Source organism: Balaenoptera borealis (genome assembly GCF_965194805.1).
Source record: "Balaenoptera borealis genome assembly, chromosome: 4".
Taxonomy (NCBI): domain Eukaryota; kingdom Metazoa; phylum Chordata; class Mammalia; order Artiodactyla; family Balaenopteridae; genus Balaenoptera; species Balaenoptera borealis.
The window spans coordinates 121,289,218-121,309,554 of NC_138861.1; the positions used below are offsets into that span (position 1 = coordinate 121,289,218).

At 37.6% G+C, this 20,337-nt stretch overlaps 2 protein-coding genes across 2 annotated transcripts in view; one reads left to right on the forward strand and one right to left on the reverse strand.

Annotated features, from left to right (window-relative positions):
- The window catches only part of ENPEP (glutamyl aminopeptidase), a 104,955-nt gene extending 103,756 nt beyond the window's left edge, over positions 1-1,199 (forward strand). Inside the window, exon 20 of the mRNA XM_082389200.1 lies at positions 426-1,199. Coding sequence (XP_082245326.1) covers positions 426-572 — 147 coding nt within the window. The 3' untranslated portion in view covers positions 573-1,199. The remainder of the gene's footprint in view (positions 1-425) is intronic.
- The window catches only part of PITX2 (paired like homeodomain 2), a 274,777-nt gene that overhangs the window by 212,517 nt on the left and 41,923 nt on the right, over positions 1-20,337 (reverse strand). The gene's annotated exons all lie outside the window — the stretch shown is intronic.

A 20,337-nucleotide genomic window follows, 5' to 3' on the forward strand; every position in this document is an offset into this window, starting at 1 on the left:
ATGAGCCCTCAATAAATGAACTGAACGCGTATTAAAATACTCCAGACTCCTGGAATGAAAGGCTAAGCAAAGCCATCATTCCACAGACCAGATTTTCCAGGGAACACCTTGGGGAATGTGCAGAAAATTGAGAAACCTGAGGAAGCAGAAAGAGCATGCCAGCCACCAGTGTGCTGCTCTCCTTCCCCAATACATCAGGGCCTTTTTTGCGTGACATGCTGCCAGTTGTCCAAAAGCCATGGGTAATGATTGCTAATCTGAGAGATGGGCTCAATCTAAATCATGCACCAGAAAATGTATCTCTATGTTATTCAGTGATACTGAATGTCCAGGGAAGAAGAAAATAAATCCAGAGTGTAAAGAAAATCCTTGAAGAATAATTGGGCTTAAAATTACCTTCTTAATTATTTCCTTCTCTTTTATAGATGGAGAGCTTTTTCAAAAGATATCCAGAAGCTGGAGCAGGAGAAAAACCTAGGCAGCAAGTGCTGGAAACAGTGAAAAACAATATCGAGTGGCTAAAACAAAACAGAGACACCATAAGAAATTGGTTTTTTGATTTGAATGGTTAATGTGTTCAAATATCATATTTTAATTTTGTGACTGTATTGTTTCTCCTGTTAAATATTTGGTGGCCTAATTTACAAGCACTCTGGAGGGAGTCTTATACATAGATACTGCTTTTGCTAAGTACTTTAAATTGTTCCTTTTTGTTTATGAAGGAAGATACTAATAGAGTAGTTAATGTACTCAGGGATTTCTTCTAAGTGTACTTCATAGGAAATTCTTTACAAACTGAAGAGAATTTAATAGCCATTTTAATGTCTTTATCATTCTTTGTATCTTAAATCTGTGAAAATAGAACAATTTGGTCTTAGCTTTACATTTTTAGTACCAAAGAAAAACCACTTAATCTTCTCTCTTGATTGATTTTTAAAGTTTAAATACCAGTACTTGAGGGACCAATATTATCATCTTAATCTTTATTTTATTATTCAGAATTACACAGATCTAATATCATTGTATTCACGTATGTTTTACTCCTTTAAATCCTATCAAAGTAACCTGGGCTTAAATTTTACTCTAGGATTGCATGAATTAGCCAAAGAAATGCCTGACTGTTGCCTTTGTTCTTATACAATCAAAGAAGAACTCTCCTCTCCTTTTTAAAATAAATCTGAATGATTACCTTGAAAAAATACATTGTTTTCCAGTGTCACTTTACTCTTGAATAATAATGACTGCAGCATCCCCCAAATAATTTAGCAGGAGGCAAATAAGATTCAAGAACCCAGTCTTTTTCATGCTTGGTACTCTGTCACCTTGCTCCATTCCCTACAAAGCTCCTTCAAATAAGCTATGAAATTAGAGGGAAGATAGTGCTTAACTCTACTCCATGGATTTTAGGGGAAAAGGGCTAAATAATTGGAAACTGATTAGGAAAGAGAGAAGGCTGATTATTCCATAAAACTATATGGAATTAGAATTTAGCTTTGACCTAACCTAGCAATCTAAGTGTGAAAATGAGGAAACCCATGGATGTCTCCAACATGACTCTGCATATGTGAGGATATATCTTCTTATATATAACTTTTATGCATAAATCCTTAGATCTTAATCCATACAGAATAGCATTGATCAAATTTATATTCATGACTTGATTAAAGACATCAATTTTGTAGAAGCTGGTGGCAAGAACATGTTTAATATGGCACTTGATGCCTAGCAGATCCACAATACAAGTCCAATAGGCAGAAAAGATGGTACATTACTATGTTCCAATCTGCTATATCTGGAAATCTAAATTTATTTGGAACCTTCAGAAGTATAAGATAATTTAAGATTGGTTTGATGATAATTGAAGCACATGGGAACAATCAAAATCTTAGCTTTGACTTTACATAAAAATGTGCCCTAATCAAGGACTCTCAAATTTTGTAACCTTTTCTATTACTGTCTCTTAATTATCACTTTTCAATCTACATGGCTAAACTGGCAAATTCAAATGTAGACTGGGGGGAAAAAAAGACAAAAAAAGAAGAAATTTTCAGACTAAAACTTTTAAAGTATTATTTTAAGTTACTTCAGAAGAAAAAAACACATTAACATCATAAATCATTAGAAAAAAAAAAAAATCCCACTATCCTCATGGGGATTAACACCCTAACTTCAAATTGACCGCAATCAAAACCAGCACTTGAAGTCTATGTATTGTATCAAATGGACAAATAAGGAAGTGGGATCATTTATCCTTCTGCTTTATGTAATAAATTCTTAAAAGAAAAATATAAATTTGAGGGGGATGGTAAATGAAACAGATTCCAACTTGCCTACAAGTCATTCTGTTCCATTCCACTTTAGGCACTAAAACTGAGAATGAATTGCTTAGTTCTCTTTAGCCCACATGAAAAAGAACTGTGCACACTTTGCTATGACTCCACTAGCCAATCAGGCCCTTCTCAAACAGTATCTGGTTTTAAAAAGGCTGATGACCAATAGACAGATCTATGCTAAGAACAGTTTGCTATTGTGCTTTCTTGGTTGTGTCATGAGTTTTGCAGGGAAAAAATTTAGCATGTTGTATCCAAAATTAAACCACAGTAAACCATCAACTTTAAAGAATTAACTGGAAGAAATGATCAGCAAAGTCATGTAGCAAGAAGCAGTGCCAGTAATAATGATTGCCTCCCCCTAGGCAGTTTATTCCTATATTGCAGATCATTGCTGTGCACCCACATAAATATAAAGTAGGAGTTTAAATAATAAACTATGAATATAAAAGTGACCAGCAGGGAAGTTCTGGGAAGCAGAGATATACACCTGGGTTGAAGACAATGGTACTCCTACAGTTACCCTCCATGTTGGTGAAATGTTAGTCCAAAAATAGATAAATATAAGGTGGGAACAAAAATCTAGAATGGTGATTCTCAAAGGGGATTAAGAAGCAGGGAACAGAAGGAAGAAAGTAGGATAACCAGTGGAGCTTTCCAAAGCTTTGCTAAATAATGATAATAGTGATAGTAGTAATAATACTAATACTACTAATAATAGCAAACTCCTTTTTATACCAAGCCCTGTTCTAAACACAAGCACTCCACATACATCAATTTCTATATTTAAACTTTACAAAAACCCCATGAGGTAGGTACTGTTAATATCCCCATTTTACAGATGGAGAAACAGACAGAGAAGTCACAAAACTTGCCCAAGGCCAAAAAATAGTATCTGGCATAAGCCAGGATTTGAACCTAGTCAGTTTACCACCAGAATCTATGTACTTAACCACATATTAAAGTAGAAACATGTGTTTTAAAATTAAAGTGACCTGAGTTTGAATCTCAGCTACTTGCCTTTAATCTCTCTATTGTTCAGTTTCCTCATCTATAAAGTGGGGATAAAAATAATCACTACCTCACTGAGTTGTTGTGAGGATTAAATGCAAAAATACATGTAAAGGACACATGTATGGGAAATGATAATCACTCAACATTAGATGCTATTATTGTTACTATTATGATATCTCCTAGTCCCCATTTAAGACACCAGTTTGGAGAATAAAGTTGGGTGCAGGAATAACCAAACCTAAGCAACTAAAGGCACTAAAGAAAGGCAGTGTGTCAGATTATGTTATTGTTCATTAATAGTCACTGGCCCTCCCTGGAGAGAATTCCATTATCTTACCCACTGAAGTCTAACATGGGTATGCTGCTTTTGCCTGGTGAAATATGAATGAAAGTGATCTATGTTGATTTCAGGCAGAAATATACGAAGTCAGCACATGTTTTGCCATTTTTCTTCTGCCACCCTACACCCAGCAATGTTTCATATAGAGGATGCTCTGTTAGCCTGAATTTCAGAATGAAAACAATGAAACCGAAAATTGGTTCTTTGAAAAGAATGACAAAATTGACAAACCTTTAGCTAGGGTGACCAAGAAAAAAGTGAGAAGACTTAAATTCTGAAATCAGGAATGAAAGAGGAGGCATCACCACCAAACTTACAGAGATAAAAAGAAAGAGAACTCTATGCATAACCATACCCCAACAAAATTAGTGTTGTCAACAACTTAGACAAAATGAACAAATTCCTAGAAAAACAAACTATCAAACTGACTCAAGAAGAAATAGAAAATCTGAACAGACCTATAACAACTGAAGAGATTTAGTAATTAAAAAAAAAAAAAAAAACTTCCCACAAAGAAAAGCCCAGGACCAGATGACTTCCTTAATGAATTCTACCAAACATTTAAAGAAAAATTAGCACCAATCCTTCACAAACTTGCAAAAAATAGGAGAGGAGGGAACTTCTCAATTCATTCTATGAGATCACAGATACCAAAACTCTGATACCAAAACTAGGCAATGACATCATAAGGAAAAACATCCCCAAACTACAGGTCAACATCCCTTTCAAATGTATACACAAAGATCCTCCACAAAATATTAGCAAACTAAATCTAGCAACAAAGAAAAATGATGAAAGACCATGACCAAGTGCCAACTGGAATTTACCCAAGAACGCAAGATTGTTTTGACATATGAAAATCAATCAACATGATATACTATGTTGATGGAATAAGGACAAAAACCACATAATCATACCCATGGTGCAAAAGAAGCATTTGACAAAATCCAGCACCCTTTCATGATAAAACAGTCGACAAGCTAGGAATATAAGGGAACTTCCTCAACCTGATAAAAGGCACCTATGAAACACCAACAGGGGGCTTCCCTGGTGGCGCAGTGGTTAAGAATCCGCCTGCCAATGCAGGGGACATGGGTTCGAGCCCTGCCCGGGGAAGATCCCACATGCCGTGGAGCAACTAAGCCCATGTGCCACAACTACTGAGGCTGCGCTTTAGAGCTGGCGAGCCACAACTACTGAGCCCACGTACCGCAACTACTGAAGCCTGCGTGCCTAGAGCCCGTGCTGCGCAACAAGAGAAGCCACCACAATGAGAAGCCTGCATACCGCAACGAAGAGTAGTCCCCGCTCGCCGCAACTAGAGAAAGCCCGCGAGCAGCAACAAAGACCCAACACAGACAAAAATAAATTAATTAATTAAATTTAAAAAAAAAAAGAAAGAAAGAAACACCAACAGCTAACATCACACATATAGGTAAAAGACTGAATGCTTTGCCCCTAAGATCAGTAATAGGACAAGGATGTTCTCGCTTGCAACTTTACTTAACACTGTAGTGGAAGTTCTTGCAAGGGAAATTATGTAAGAAACAGAAATAAAAGACATACAAATTGGAAAAAGGAAAAGGATCTTTATTATCAGATGACATGATCTTGCACATAGAAAATCCTAAGGAATACACACACAAACACACACACACAAACATACACATGATTACCACTAAATGTGTTCAGCAAAGTTGCAGGATACAAGGTCAATATATAAAAAGTAATTGTATTTTTATACACTAGCAATGAAAAATAAGAAAATGAAATTAAAATTAATTACATTCCAAGACCATCTAAAAGGATAAAATACTTAGGAATAAATTTAACAAAAGAAGTCCAAGACTCATAGACCTAACACTAGGAAACATCGTTAAAAAAAAGTAAAGATCTAAACAGACGGAAAGACATCTCAGGTTCATAGATTGGAAGACTTAATACTGTGAAAACCGCAATACTCCCCAAATTGACCTACAGATTCAACATGATCCCTAAAAAATCTCAGCTTGCTTTTTTGCAGAAACTGAAAACCTGATCATAAAATTCATATTGAAATGAACACAGAATAAATAAAAGAATCTTCAAAGTAAGAACAAAGTTGTAGAACTCACGTTTCTCAAATTTAAAACTTACTACACAGCTACAATAACCAATACAAGGTGATACTGCCATAAGGATAGATATATAGGTCAATGGAATAGAACTGAGAGTCCAGAAATAGATACTTATGTATATGGTCATTTGATTTTTGACAAAACAATACACTGGGGAAAAACAGTCTTTTCAATAAATGGTGCTGGGATAACTGGATATCCACATGCAAAAAAATAAGGTTGGACCACTTTCTTACACCATACACAAAAATTAACTCAAAATGCATCATAGACCTAAAAGCTAAAACTACAAAACTGCTAAAAAAAAAAAATTAAAAATGCAAGTAAATCGATCAGGAAAGTGATGACAACCCTATTTGTAAATCAAATATCTGATTAGGGACTGGTATGCAGAATATATAAAGAACTCTTACACTCAATAATAAAAAGACAAACGACCCAATTAAAAAATGAGCAAAAGATTTGAACAAATATTTCTCTAAAGATAAACAAATATCCAGTAAGCATATGAAAAGATGCTCAACATTACAAACCAATAGTGAAATGCAAATTAAAACCACAATGAGATACCACTTCACACTCACTAGGATGGCAATAATAAAAAAGACAGACAATAACAACTGTTGGCAAGGATATGGAGAAATTGGAACCTTCATACATTGCTTGTAGGAATTTAAAATGCTGCAGCTGCTTTGGAAAACAGTTTGGCAGTTCTTCAAAATAGTAGACATAGAGTTAGTATAGGACCCAGCAATTTAACTCCAAGGTATAAATCCAAGAAAAATGAAAACATATGCCCACACAAAAAGTTGTATGCAAATGTTTATAGCAACATTATTCGTAATAGTCAAAAATGAAACAAATCAAATTATGAATGGATTTTTAAAAAGATGGTATATACCTGTAATGCAATATTATAGAAAAGGAATGAAATCCTGATACATGATATAACATATATGAACCTTGAAAATCATTTAATTGTACACTTTAAATGGGTGAATTTTATGGTATGTGTATCATGTCTCAATAAGATGTTTTTAAAAGCCACCCAGAAATTGAAAAAAGAGAAAGAATATCCCCAAATACACAAAATCAAAACAGAGATACCATTTTTCACCTACCAGATCAACCAAAACTAAAGAGATTGGTAAAATTCACTGTTGATGCAGGGATGGGGAAGTGGCCCTCTCACCACAGCTGGTAGCAGTGTGGATTGGAACAGTGTTTTAAATGGGAACTTGGCAACATATTTTACAATTTTAAATATGCTTTTCCTTTGACCCAGCAATATAGCTTCTAGAGATGTATCCTTTAGATGCTATATAAAGACATTCACAAGGTATATAAGGATGAAAGGATTTTCACCTCAGAGCTCCTGAAAGTGAAAAACCTATCGCAGTTGCTAAACTTGTTAAATAAATTATGATGTTCCCGTACACCAGAATAAGATACCAGCGTTCACATTCCCATATGCTCTACCTTCTCTTCCATTACGGCGGAGCTCCTAGCTAAGGCCAATGCACTAGGTCCCATCTTTGTTCAACTTCCCAAAGCACTGCACTAATAAATCTACGTCCTCTCTCGTACCATCAGTGTTTCCTTATCTACTGGATTCTTTGCAACAGCAGAGAACCATGGTATTATTTCCCCCCAAAATCTCTTAACCCTATTTCTCTTTCCAGATCTCTCCTACTTAATGCAAATTTTCTCTAAAGAGTTGTCCACGCTTTTTTAGAGGAGAATTTAGCAGAAACTATCAGATTTTAAATGGGTATGCCATCAGACCTAGCAATTCTACTATCAGGGATCCCTTTTAGATAAATACTTAGAGATATTCATTTATTCATTCAACCGATATTATACAGCATTTGTTATGTCCAAGATTTTATCAGCAAATAAAAGACAAAAACGAAACAAAACAGAGTTGTCTAGGTTCATCTAAAATTTCTCCCTTGAGCCCATCCTAATTGGGCTTTAATCCCCACCATTCCACTTAAAGTGCGCTTGTTGAGGTCAGGACTTGCTAAATTCAAAAGTCAATCTCAGCTAACTGATATCTGACTTAATCCAAAGTTAAATTTTAAGACTTCTAGACAAATGAAATGGACTATATATTCTTCAGATAACCTCTCAAAAATACTATTTTCAACTGAGTTTTGATGTTTTATCAAAATAGTAGTGAGTCTGAATACAGATTTTCTCTCTTGCTACTTTAACAGACAGACAAACTGAGGGAAATGTTGACATATTCTTATGAAAGTTGAGAAGCAGCTGTCTGAATAGACTTCCATTCCAAAAGTAGAACCACTGTACAAAGGTAAGATTTTCCCAGATAAATAATTTTGCATCTAACACATAGGCTAATTATTAAGGTCCAAAATTATAGGATGTAGAGCATGGCTCCAGTTGTTTTAGCCTGTAAAAGATTTAGAGAAAATATTGCTAAGCTTCCTCCTCAGCTATCTTCTCTTAGGGGAAAAAATAAAACAACTCTTGATACAGTATCATAAAATCTATAACTATAATTAATATACCTTTGCAATCAACACTTCAAGATAAATTAAAGATGTATTATAATTGGAAGGATCTATGTCAACATTATGACAATGATTATCCCTGAGTGGTGGAAATGATTCCTATCCAAGGAATTAAAGGTCTAGGTATAAGAATCAATAAAAGCTCAAATAAATGTATGCTGTTCCTGAAAGGTTTACCCACAAGATGATAATAAGGAGATTCAATGCTCTGATTTTTCAGAAAAGTCTAAACTTGTTTTATCAAGAAGGAAGCTATAAAAAATTTAGACAAAATTCCTGGTAAACTAACACATGCATAAGTTGGGGTAAGTAAAGGGCTGTGCTTTTTTTTTTTTTCTTTCAAATATAGAGTGATAGGCTACACTCTGGATCCAGCTAAGATTAGTCAATGACTGTATATAAATTATCAAAGTTTAGGTTAAACTTTTAAATCAAATGTGCAGTCATAACTTCAGAATAGAACAGAGCAACATGGGTTTTACAACATTTTTAGCAGTTAGCTGAGAAGAGTCCTAGTGGTCAACTGGGATCTGATCTTCTAACCTCATTCACCAAATTCATGCTGCATGTAACACTGCCCCAGAATCTACCCTAAATTCTGGTTCTGACTGCCATGCTTAGATTTTCTCATGTGGATGTTTTTATTTTCATATTTCATGTTGATATTGGGGAAGGAGGGTCTTTAATTTGAAGCAATAAAGAATAAGATTTAAGTATACAAGATCCAACGTGGGCACTTCGATTTCATATACACCTTACAGATATGGCCATAGTTTTAGTTGTGCCTTGTTTTGTTAACTGCCAATCTTTTTCAAACCAGACACCGTCGATAGATAATAGGAAATTATAAATATTAAGTCAAGGGTGCAGCTATCCACAAAGCAAACTCAAGAATTCGGGTGATAAGGACTTCCCTGGTGGTGCAGTGGTTAAGAATCCGCCTGCCAATGCAGAGGACATTAAGCTCTAGAGCCCGCGAGCCACAACTACTGAAGCCCACGTGCTCTAGGGGCCCACGTGCCACAACTACTGAGCCCGCATACTGCAACTACTGAAGCCCGTGCGCCTGGAGCCTGTGCCCTGCAATAAGAGAAGCCACTGCAATGAGAAGCCTGTGCAGCGCAACAAAGAGTAGCCCCCGCTCACCGCAACTAGAGAAAGTGCGTGCACAACAACGAAGACCCAATGCAGCCAAAAAAAAGAAAAAAATAAGAATTAGGGTGATCTTTGGATTATTTCAGAGATGGTAGAAGAGAAAGATTCTTTCTCGAAGTTTTCTAGACTATTGATGCAAGTGCTATAAGTCCCTAGGAAATTTCTCTGGCAAGAATCCCTTTTCTTTCTCCCCAGATGTTAGAAATGAATGTATTTCCAACACCTAATGTGTCCTTCAATGCAGAGGTACCTTCTAACGGAGCAAAAGTACTGACCCTTCTCTGCCCCTTTACTCCTCCCCTCATATTGAGGAGTAGGACCCTTCTCTGTCTCTTTAATCACTTCTCCCCTCATATTTTGGGCATACTTGGGTCAATTCATACTTCTTTTCTCTTCTAGGAGTCTACCTGTCCAGAGAGTGTATGTTCTGATATGTTTTCAGAAATAAAACAAACTTAGCAATAAAGGCTCCCTGTGGGGTAGGGGAAGTGGACATGAAGTTGCCCAGGGAGTTGTGGCAGGGTGGTGGGTCTACCTAATTCTCTGGGTTTGTTATTTTTACTGCTCACGAAGCTATGTCCTCCAACCTAGTCTTTATCTGTAATAACTCCTTATTTGTCTCTCAGTTGGCTGAGAATTCAGCTAGGAGGAAGCAGGCATACAAATTGTTGACGGATTGAAACTCGACACCAACATGGAGTCCCTCCCAGGGTTGCACGAAACTATATCTGCTCAACCACATCAGCTAACCGATGTACTATGTGAGGTTTTTAGATAAAAGTAGGGCTGTTTGACTAGCATTTTTCAGAAATATTCCCGATTTTCTATTTGCCTCTGAAGATACATCTTTAAATGTATATTAGTAAATAGAAATTGTTAGCTTTCAACTGATATTTTAATAACAAAAGTTGGCCTTAAACAGTAATTTAAAGAGTTGGCCAGACTTCCCTGGTGGTGCAGTGGTTAAGAATCCACCTGCCAATGCAGGGAACATGGGTTCGAGCCCTGGTCCGGGAAGATCCCACATGCCATGGAGCAACTAAGCCTGTGCACCGCAATTACTGAGCCTGCACTCTAGAGCCCACGAGCCACCACTACTGAGCCTGAGTGCCACAACTACTGAAGCCCGGGCGCCTAGGAGCCCATAGTCCACAACAAGAGAAGCCACCGCAATGAGAAGCCCACACCCTGCAACAAAGAGTAGCCCCTGCTCGCCGCAACTAGAGAAATCCCGCGTGCAGCAACAAAGACCCAACGCAGCCAAAAAAAAAAAAAATTAAATTAAATTAAACTAAAAAAACAGAGTTGGCCAAGTCTTAACTGAATTAGGCCTTAAACTTTATCTTGAAGGATGAGTAAGATACAGCTAGAGGGACACAACAAAGTTGGGGAGAAAAGGCCAGAGTTTTTAATAAACTTGATATAATGTATAAGAGAGGAAGGGATGAGGATCACAATGCAGGATCACAAACCTGAATTGATGTAGTAGGGTCCAGAATATGTGAAGTCCTGAAAGTTAACCTGAGGCCTTTATCCCATAGGCAACTAAGGAAACTGTCAAGAGTTCAGGTAAACTACTTCATGGTACTGCTGCCTTGGCATCATTTTGTTTGACCAAGTGGCCTAGACGGACCTTAAATTGATACAAGCCCCTCATGCAAGCACACACCCTAGATAACAACCCACAAAGTCACAAACAAATTAAGTTCCTGATATGACTCCCTCAATAGCCCTTGTAACCAACAGTCTACCCTCCTCCCAGGACCTTGTGTGTTTCTTAGATAAAACTCCCATGGAACTTACCAAAACCCTGCTCTTTTGGTCGGAATTGACCAATTCTGCCTTAGCGCAGGGAACCCCAAAGCACTCCTCCCATGAACCCTTATGAAAGCATGTTCCCCAGTTCCTATTGTTCTGTTTGTCTGCACTCTGTCTTGACCTTCCCATGTGGCCCCTCAAGACATGCCTTGTATTTCCTCCAGGACCTGTGAGTAATATACTCCTCTCTTCCAGTTTCTCTACTGGTCTGTTGTACCATGATTCACCATCCAGCACCCTGTGCTCTACTTAACAAATGTTACTTTAACAAAGTCATGACAGAACCACTAAATTTTTTTTAATAGAGAAATAAAATACTGAAAATAAAGAATTAGAAATACTAATTTGATTTTTCTACTGTAAGGTGTTTAGAAGTAGAAAGAGAATCAAGTACAACTAAGTGGGAAGTTTGAAGTGGTGAGAGCCTCAACAAACTGCCTTCATTTCCTGCATCACCAATTTTATTTAAAGCAAAAGCCTACGACTAGTCTCCACTTGGTCACCTACTATTCACTCCTCAATCCACCACATTATAATTTTTGCATCTGAAATGGTTCTTGCTAAGTCAATGGGCATGTTTTCATTTCTTATCTTACGTGAACAATCATTAACAACCAAAATAACTGACCAGTCCTTCTATATTAGTTTGCTAAAGCTGTCATAACAAAGTACGACAAACTGGGTGGCTTAAACAACAGAAATTTGTTGTCTCATAGTTTTGAAGGCTAAAGTCTGAAATCAAGGTGTCTGCAGGGTTGTTTACTTCTGCGGGCTGTGGAGGAATGATCTGTCCCAAGCCTCTCTTGATGGCTTAGATAGCTATCTTCATGTTTACATGGCACTGTCCCTGTGTATCTCTGTGTCCAAATTTCCCCTTTTTAAAAGGACACCAGTCATACTGGATTAGGCCTACCCTAAAGATCTCACTTTAACTTGATTACCTCTGTAAAGACCCAATCTCCAAATAAGGTCACATTCTGAGGTACTGGGGGTTAGAATTTCAACATATAAATTTTTGAGGTGACACAATTCAACCCCTAACATCCTCCTTCTTGACATTCTCCTCCCTGGGCTTCCTTAGAGCTCTCTCTCTCTCTCATACATCTCTGACCACTCTTTCTCGTTCTCTTTTTCTGGTTTCTCTTCCTCCACCTGCCCCTTAAGTGTTGATGTTTCCCAGGTTCTGTACTCCTTCCTATTTTTTATTCCACATGTTACCCTTTGGGGTGCCATGCCTGCATGACTTTAACTGTCATATATACAGAGATGCCTCCAAAATCTATACCTGAAAAATCTATATCTCTTACGTTTGTCAAATCCCACAGAACTTTACAGTACAAAGAATAAACATTAACGTGTGCAAATTAGAAAAAAAAAATCATTTAGGAGGTCAGAGGATCCCAGATTGAATACAGAATGTGACCAAAAAAATCTAACTTATTACAAATTTATTTACAACCTCAATGAATGGGGTGGAGGGAAAAGTGCTGACCTCTGTAACTGTGAAAATGAGTGGAGTCTATAAGACTAAGGGCAGAAGAAACTATATATAAGCACTGTATTTTAGTTGATAAAGTTGTTTCCCATAGAAGTTCTGGTTAACAATTCTGACTCTGCTATACATATCTGGTGGAACTGAACAATTAAGCAAATGGAGGGCAGATGGTGGGAGCCAGGTTTTGCACTATGGGAATGAGAGGTTACAAATAAGCAAGGGAAGGGGGCTAGAATGATCCATGTGCTAATGGATTAGAGTTTGACGCATCAGTATGAACTCATGTTTAGCTTCATGCAGAGACAGATGGTTGCATATAGAGATATTTATAGATATGTGTATATAGAGAGGTCAATATACACACATATCTTTCCTTGTTCTGTCAGCTGACAGACTAGAAGCAACAACACCCCAGTAGTACTGAGCACATTTAGCACCCATATCTTGATTTCTAATACTGTTCTCCAAGAAAAGAAACCAGGACTCCTTGGAAAAATGGCTGATCTTAGGACTACGGCAAGAAGTATACAAGATGAGTCTGGAGCATCTTATAATGCCAGAAAGTAAGGAAGTGCTCAAAAACAAAACAAGACAGCTCACCATCATGGGGGTATGTAAAAGAGAGAGACACAGAAACCAACTGAAAGAGCTCCCAATGGCCAAAGCTGGACTAACGGATAGATGAAGTAGTACTGAATTATAACCCAAAGTATAAAATAAATATCCATGAGTCCACACTGACATAAATAAGTGATTAAATAAATTAATAAATGGGGAAGAGCACACAAATATCCTGTATAGAAGTCCACATAATTGATGTAGATACTCCACCCTCAAGGAGGTGGAGCAGAGCTTCCCTCTCCTTAAGTGCAGGCTATGCGTAGTAACTTCCTTCTAAAGAGTACAGCATGAAAAGGAAGAAAAAAGGCAACTTTAAGGTGGAGACCCTGACAAACACTACCTCAGCCAGGTGTTCCACGTCAACATCACTGATAAATCATACTGTTAGTATGTACCTTTGATATGATGTGATGAGGTGGCACTTCACCTCTCTGGTCATTCTCCCCAAATCCATAACCCTAATCTAATCATGAGAAAAACATGGGGCAAATTGCAACTGAGGGACAGACTACAAAATATTGATACCTGACTGGTACTCAAAACTGTCAAAGGCATCAAAAACAATAAAAGTCTGAGAAACTGTTGCAACCAAGAGGAGCCTCAAGGACATATAACAATAAAAGGCAATATGGTATCCTGACACAGAAAAGGAGCAACAGATAAAAATGAAGGAAATCTGAATAAGTATGGAACTTAACTGGTGAAAATAAAATTCAAGAACTATTTATCAAATACATGAAAGATTCCTTAATAGTACCCTTGTTCTTGCTAAACTTCTTCGAGCATGATGAATTAGAAAGATGGCTTTGTCATCAACCAGACCAGATCTGATCTCAGCTTCGCCCCTCGATAGCTGTTGGATCCTGAACAAGTTACTTTTAACTTCACTAAGCCTATCTCCTCATTTTAAAAAGGTGCTAATATCTGCTCCATAAGACTTGTTAGGATAAAATGAAATAACTGTTCATAAAACACCTAGCACAGTAATTGGCACAGAGCAGGAGCTCAATAAATGCTAAAATCCATCCCCTTTGCAAGTTGCAATGAGACCTGGAAGTCAAAAAGGGCAGGTCTTGTATATCATGTAGAAAGCTGAATGTTTACTTTAAGACTCATGTTGCAGCTTAATACTTTGCCATATGACACTTAAGTGGTGGATCGCACTTGTCAGAAATTAAAATATTTTGAATGCAATATGCCTCTGATGAGAAATAAAGCCTCTCTCAGCTGTCAGAACTTTTCATAAATCTTCACCTTGTACTCATTCGTTCTTTGCTTATTTGAGACCTAATTATATCTTGCCTATTTGGAAAGTCCTTTCTGAATATCCCTTATTTTATTAAAAAAGACAGCGGGTAAAAGAGAATAACCATTTAATTCACCATAATGGTTAATAAGAAAAGTGATAGACACAACGCATTTTGGTCATGAATTGTGCCTTAATAAAAAGTGAGTTTTCGGGGGCTTCCCTGGTGGCGCAGTGGTTGAGAATCTGCCTGCTAATGCAGAGGACGCGGGTTCGAGCCCTCGTCTGGGAAGATCCCACATGCCGCGGAGCACCTGGGCCCGTGAGCCACAACTACTGAGCCTGCGCGTCTGGAGCCTGTGCTCCGCAACAAGAGAAGCCACGATAGTGAGAGGCCCGCGCACCGCGATGAAGAGTGGCCCCCGCTTGCCGCCACTAGAGAAAGCCCTCGCAAAGAAATGAAGACCCAACACAGCCAAAAATAAATAAATAAATAAATATTTTTTTTTTAAAGTGAGTTTTCTTTCTAACTGCATAAAAGGAAATTCAGTAATAGCAACCAAAAGCATCCCAGGCCTACCTACATACCATGTTGAAATACGAGAGTATAAGCCAAAATAAGAGTGTCTTCATCTTCTATTTGGATAACAACAACCAAACAAACAGAATTGATATAAGCCCCAAAATATATGATAATAATAACAATATTTTTTAAAAGAAAGAACTGTTAGTGGGAAAAAGACATCAACATGTGAATAGCAAGGCAATGCAATTTCCAAAGTAGTAACTTCCTGTTCCTTATTGACTGTGGAGATTAGTCCTCTCATGTTAAGAATTAAGAGCAGCCTCTAGTGGCAGGTTAAGGATTTTACAGAAAGCCCTCGCAGAAACCAAAATGCCTTCTAGTTCTTTTACTATTCATTCACTCTGAGCAGAAAGTATCAATACATTTCATCCAAGGAACATGGGGAAGCTCAGAGCCAAATATGCTAATCAACTTTAGCAAATAATAATTTCACTCCCACTTTGAGTGTTAATAGTTACATTTTATTTGTATTCTTTTCCGTATGTGTAGTTTTAAAAACCAAATCAAATTCTTTGTAGACAGAGATAGGCTATTAACTGAATGGGCTATATCTGAACCATTGGCGGGGGGAGAGGGGTGCCGTATTTAACTGTAAGGAACGAAAGGGCTAACAAAACCTCAATGAAGACAGACAGGTTTGATGAAATGAAGTCCAATTCGTACTTAGCCTTTCTATCCCCCTAAATCAAGAGTGATCAAAAGCAGAAATATTCTGAGGAAAACGGAAATATCTTCCCCATCTGAGAAACAATGAACTTTCCTGAATCTCATTTCATCTTTTCAAAGCGGGCCCTTTTCTCAGACAGTGCAAGAGAAAGGCCGGGAATATACCAAATAAATGTCTTCTGGTTTTATACCCCTGCCTTTCTCCTTCCTCTGAACTCTTATACACTCATCCAAACCCTTGATTTCTCACTACTTATGACATTAAAATAAATAAGTAAATAAAATGTTCTTCCTCATCAGTTACTACTACAAAGGCACCGATGTCACCTTTGGACACTCATCGTCACTCAACGAGCGGTGCTGGGATGTGAGGTTTGCCCATAGTGATAGCTCAACCGCTTTGGTGCAAACCAACGTTCAACACTCCACACAGGAACAACCAGAAAGCTTTAAGAACGTTCAGGGGCAGCCATTCTTTAAGTTTCCACAAAGGACAGAGCCCAGGAATTGGGAAAGTCGCTGAGAGCTGTGACACGAAATGCGGACTCCGAGTAAGACGGAAGTCACTCTTCGCCCAGTTGGACGTAGGTCGCCTCCCTCGACTTGTAATCAGGCCCCACCGTTTGGGAACGTGTGGGACGGCGAAGGCCGCAAACGTCGCCCGCCTTCCTTGTGTATGGATACCCTTCCCATTCTCTGGAGCCTAGAGCACCGCCTGCTCCGCTCCTTTCTGGCCCGGCCGCGCCGGGGTCGCGACGCGCCAGGAGCGCAGGCTGGCGAGGCCCGAGCCGCGCCCGGCGCCCGCACACCCGGCCCGGGGCCCGCCTCGCCCTCCACCGCCCACCAGCCCCGGGCCGGCCTCGCGCGCAGGACCGCGGGCCTCCCGCTCCGGCCCAGGCCTCCCCCAGTTCAGAGCGCCGCTCCACCTCGGAGCAAGGAGTAAGAGGTGCGCGCAGAGAGGCCGGGGGCGAGGACGAAGCTGCAGGCTTTTCAGAATTAGTGGCGCGCTTGGCCTTGGAGGGCAGGGAGGAAGGCTCGAGAAAGGCAGAGGTGACTGAAACCCTGAGCACTACCTACCTAACTGGGCTCCTGGCACCGGAATCCCCGCCTCACCCAGCGGGCGAGCGGCCGAGGGGGTCGCGGGCGCGGCCGGCGGCGGCGTTCGGGGCGGGGCTTCTGCTCCGGGGGGTCCGGGGAACACCGGGAAAAGCCGGCCGCATGGGTTCGCGAGACCCGGGTTGCACCTCGCGTGGGCTCAGTCGTGTCTCCAAGGAAAAGTTGCTAATGGTTCCTTCACTTGAGAAAGGAGAGAAATTTGTAAAACCTGGATAGGCCCCTTACGCCCATGAGTTCCTCCTGAAATGACTTCCAAGGAGAGTTAGGCATAAAACAATATTACCTTCTTTCATATAATTAATATAATCATTTAATTTTTAGAGTTTCTCTGTTTGTCGTTCACAGGTGCTTTCAAATAAATCAATCTAGAATATATTTTATTATATTTTATTTATTAAAAATTCCTTCCTCCTCATGGGAGTGCTGCGATGATAAATTAATGTTTGCTAAGCACTTGGAAGGTGAAAACTACATAAAACTTGATGGAGTTACTCTGTTATTATTGATACAGAAAAACGAACTTGATGGGATTGGTAACCCATACCATCTGCTTTATTAAGTGAAATTACACTGTAAAAAGGTTTTGCCTGTTCAGGCAAAGTGGCCAAGTACAGAAATAATTATCCAGATATTTCAAATTCCCCAGAAAATGGAATCCTGCTTTGAAAGAAAAGTGAGTTTCCTGACTGATTTCGTTTTGTTTTGCTCTATTATTATTGTCACATTTAAATTAATTAGTTGTATAAATGTAATCACCTGCATGACTTCACAATTTTAATTTCTCCTTCCTGTGATTTAAAATGAATTATTTGAAGGCCAGGTCTTGCATTAACAAACTGAGAATTAAATGGTGCTCTTCCTTTCACAGCAGCCCCACTATTTTACTTTATTTTAAGGTATTGTAATAGAAATTTAAATGAAACTCCAAAGAATGTCAAATATTTTTATATCTGTATCATTAGTTGCACAGCATTTCTGACTAGCAGAGAGGAAAAAGGTTAAAAATGTCTAATTTTTCTGAGGTATATGGCAACCAGAGCAAAGACAGGCAGTATGTCTAGAATTAGATTTCCAGTTAAACTTATTCTACCATAATTTAACTATTAGGACAATTGCTTTAAATCACCCTCTTTACTTTGCTGAAGTTAACATGGTCATAGCCCTGCTAATAACTTGGCACCAAATGTGTTTCAAAAGTAATCCGAAGAGTTTTAGAAATAAATTATCTTTTCAATGCAGGTTTTTTTAATGTAGTGTTCTGAAGTATCCAGAAAGCAGCTCCAGTTGATCATTATGAAACTTCCCTATGTTCAAGCACAGAAAACATTAAAAGTTAATACCACAAAAGCAGACCAGACCACTATCATCAACCTAATAGTCATTATCATTTTTATCATTTATTAAATTACTCAGTGCAACCGTGCCAGAGATTGAAGTAATGCTGTGAATTCACTAGAGGGAGCAATTCTTTTTAGTAAATTAGTATTACTTACTATATATTTAGTAGTCCTAGAGTAGATCTGCACATTTAACATAATTTGAGAATAAAAATATGCAGATTCAAGAAGGAGATCTCAGTGAAGATGTACTGTCATTTCAAGAGCTGTTTAGAGGTTTTCTTAAAGCATCTGATGAGAAAAGAGAACTTGAAAACACAAGATAAAGTCCAAGGTAGCGATCTTCAAGCTGAACATCTGTCAGCATTTCCATTTTGTTTTAATTTTCACACATTCATACTTTTAGACCAAAAATTACTGCCTATTAAAATTGACATGGCATCTGATCCATTAAAAGTTCAACAACAATCACAGTAACAATAGCTAGTTTCCAAGTGTCTGGAATAAATGCAAATAAACTCCAGATTCAATTAAACAAAGACACTTATTCTAGTTAGCAATATGTGACAGATGTTCAGACCTATTCACACTTCTATTATACATTTCTATTTTTTAACTCTTTGTGACTTGACATCAACAGTTCATTTACATTTGCTTCCTATTTAATATATTTCATGCTTGGGATTTTAACCAGAAAAACATTGATTACTTCCATATTAATTTAAAAATTAATTTAAAATTAATATGAGTTAATAAATAGTATTTATACAACTGTGCCTAACTGTATAAAGTTTTGACTTACCTATAAAATGTTAATGTTTAATGATACAGATTTGACCCTTGAAAACAAAATAAACTGAGTTGTTATCATTGAACTAATGCCAAACTTAATAATACTAATGATGCTAAATTTTTTTAATATTTGTTTTATTTCATTTGTAAAATAATTAGTTCAATTCCTATTTAGTGAATTTCTACCTGGTGCTGGGTACTGTTAGGATCTGAGGATACAAAGATATATAAGATCCAGTTTAGCTCATAATTTAGTGTTTGTTTTTAAGAAAAAATTTCCCCAATAATTTAATTACATATATGTTAAATTAAAAAAAGACCCTATGTCCTTAAAAAGTTCCCTCAAATCCTTTACTGAAAGGAATGACATTTCTGCCTTTTTTTTTTTTTTTTAAATCAGTGGGAAACTATCATAAGAGCTCAGAGCTAAAGAAAAGTTTTAGTCTTATGTGACATGTTTAGACTATAAGTGGTCAATGTTAGCAGCTCCAAGTCAAGTATTTACTAAGATTTATTTGCATGTCGATGGGCCAGATGTTCCCCAAACTGCATTCCCCAAAACACTTTTTAAAGAAATGCAATCTGAATACTTGTGCTATTGAATTGATGGTTTTGATCTTGCTTTTACTTAAAAATGAATAAAGAGGATAGGTGACCCATGAATCCCTGGTAATGGTCAGTGTATTCCACACTGAATCTCTCTTCTTTTCCATTATACCATCTGAAATAGTATGTATTTATTTCTTCAGTGTTTTTTAATGCACGGAGTTAACCATAGGCTTTTATGAGCTATAATAATGTATTAAAGTCTCTAGGAAATTATATTCTAAAATATGAAGATGCATGTTCTTTGTTGCACTGATAGTGTTATTTCAAATATTATCTTACTATGAATTAAACTGTAAATATCAGAGCCACAAAGGAAGAACTGTAATTAATATATTAGCGCTAAGGATTATACAAGTTGAGAATGAATTAATTTTAAGTCAAACACTGAAAACTTACTTTAAGCTGTGACTTAAAGAAAAGGGATATTGAACTTTCATAAATATTCTGTATGCCAATAACAATGAGATATTTTGATATTGGCATATGATTTATAAAGATGGTTGAGAAAATAGAAATCCATTCATTCTACATTTTAAAATTTATTTTCTTTTCAAAATT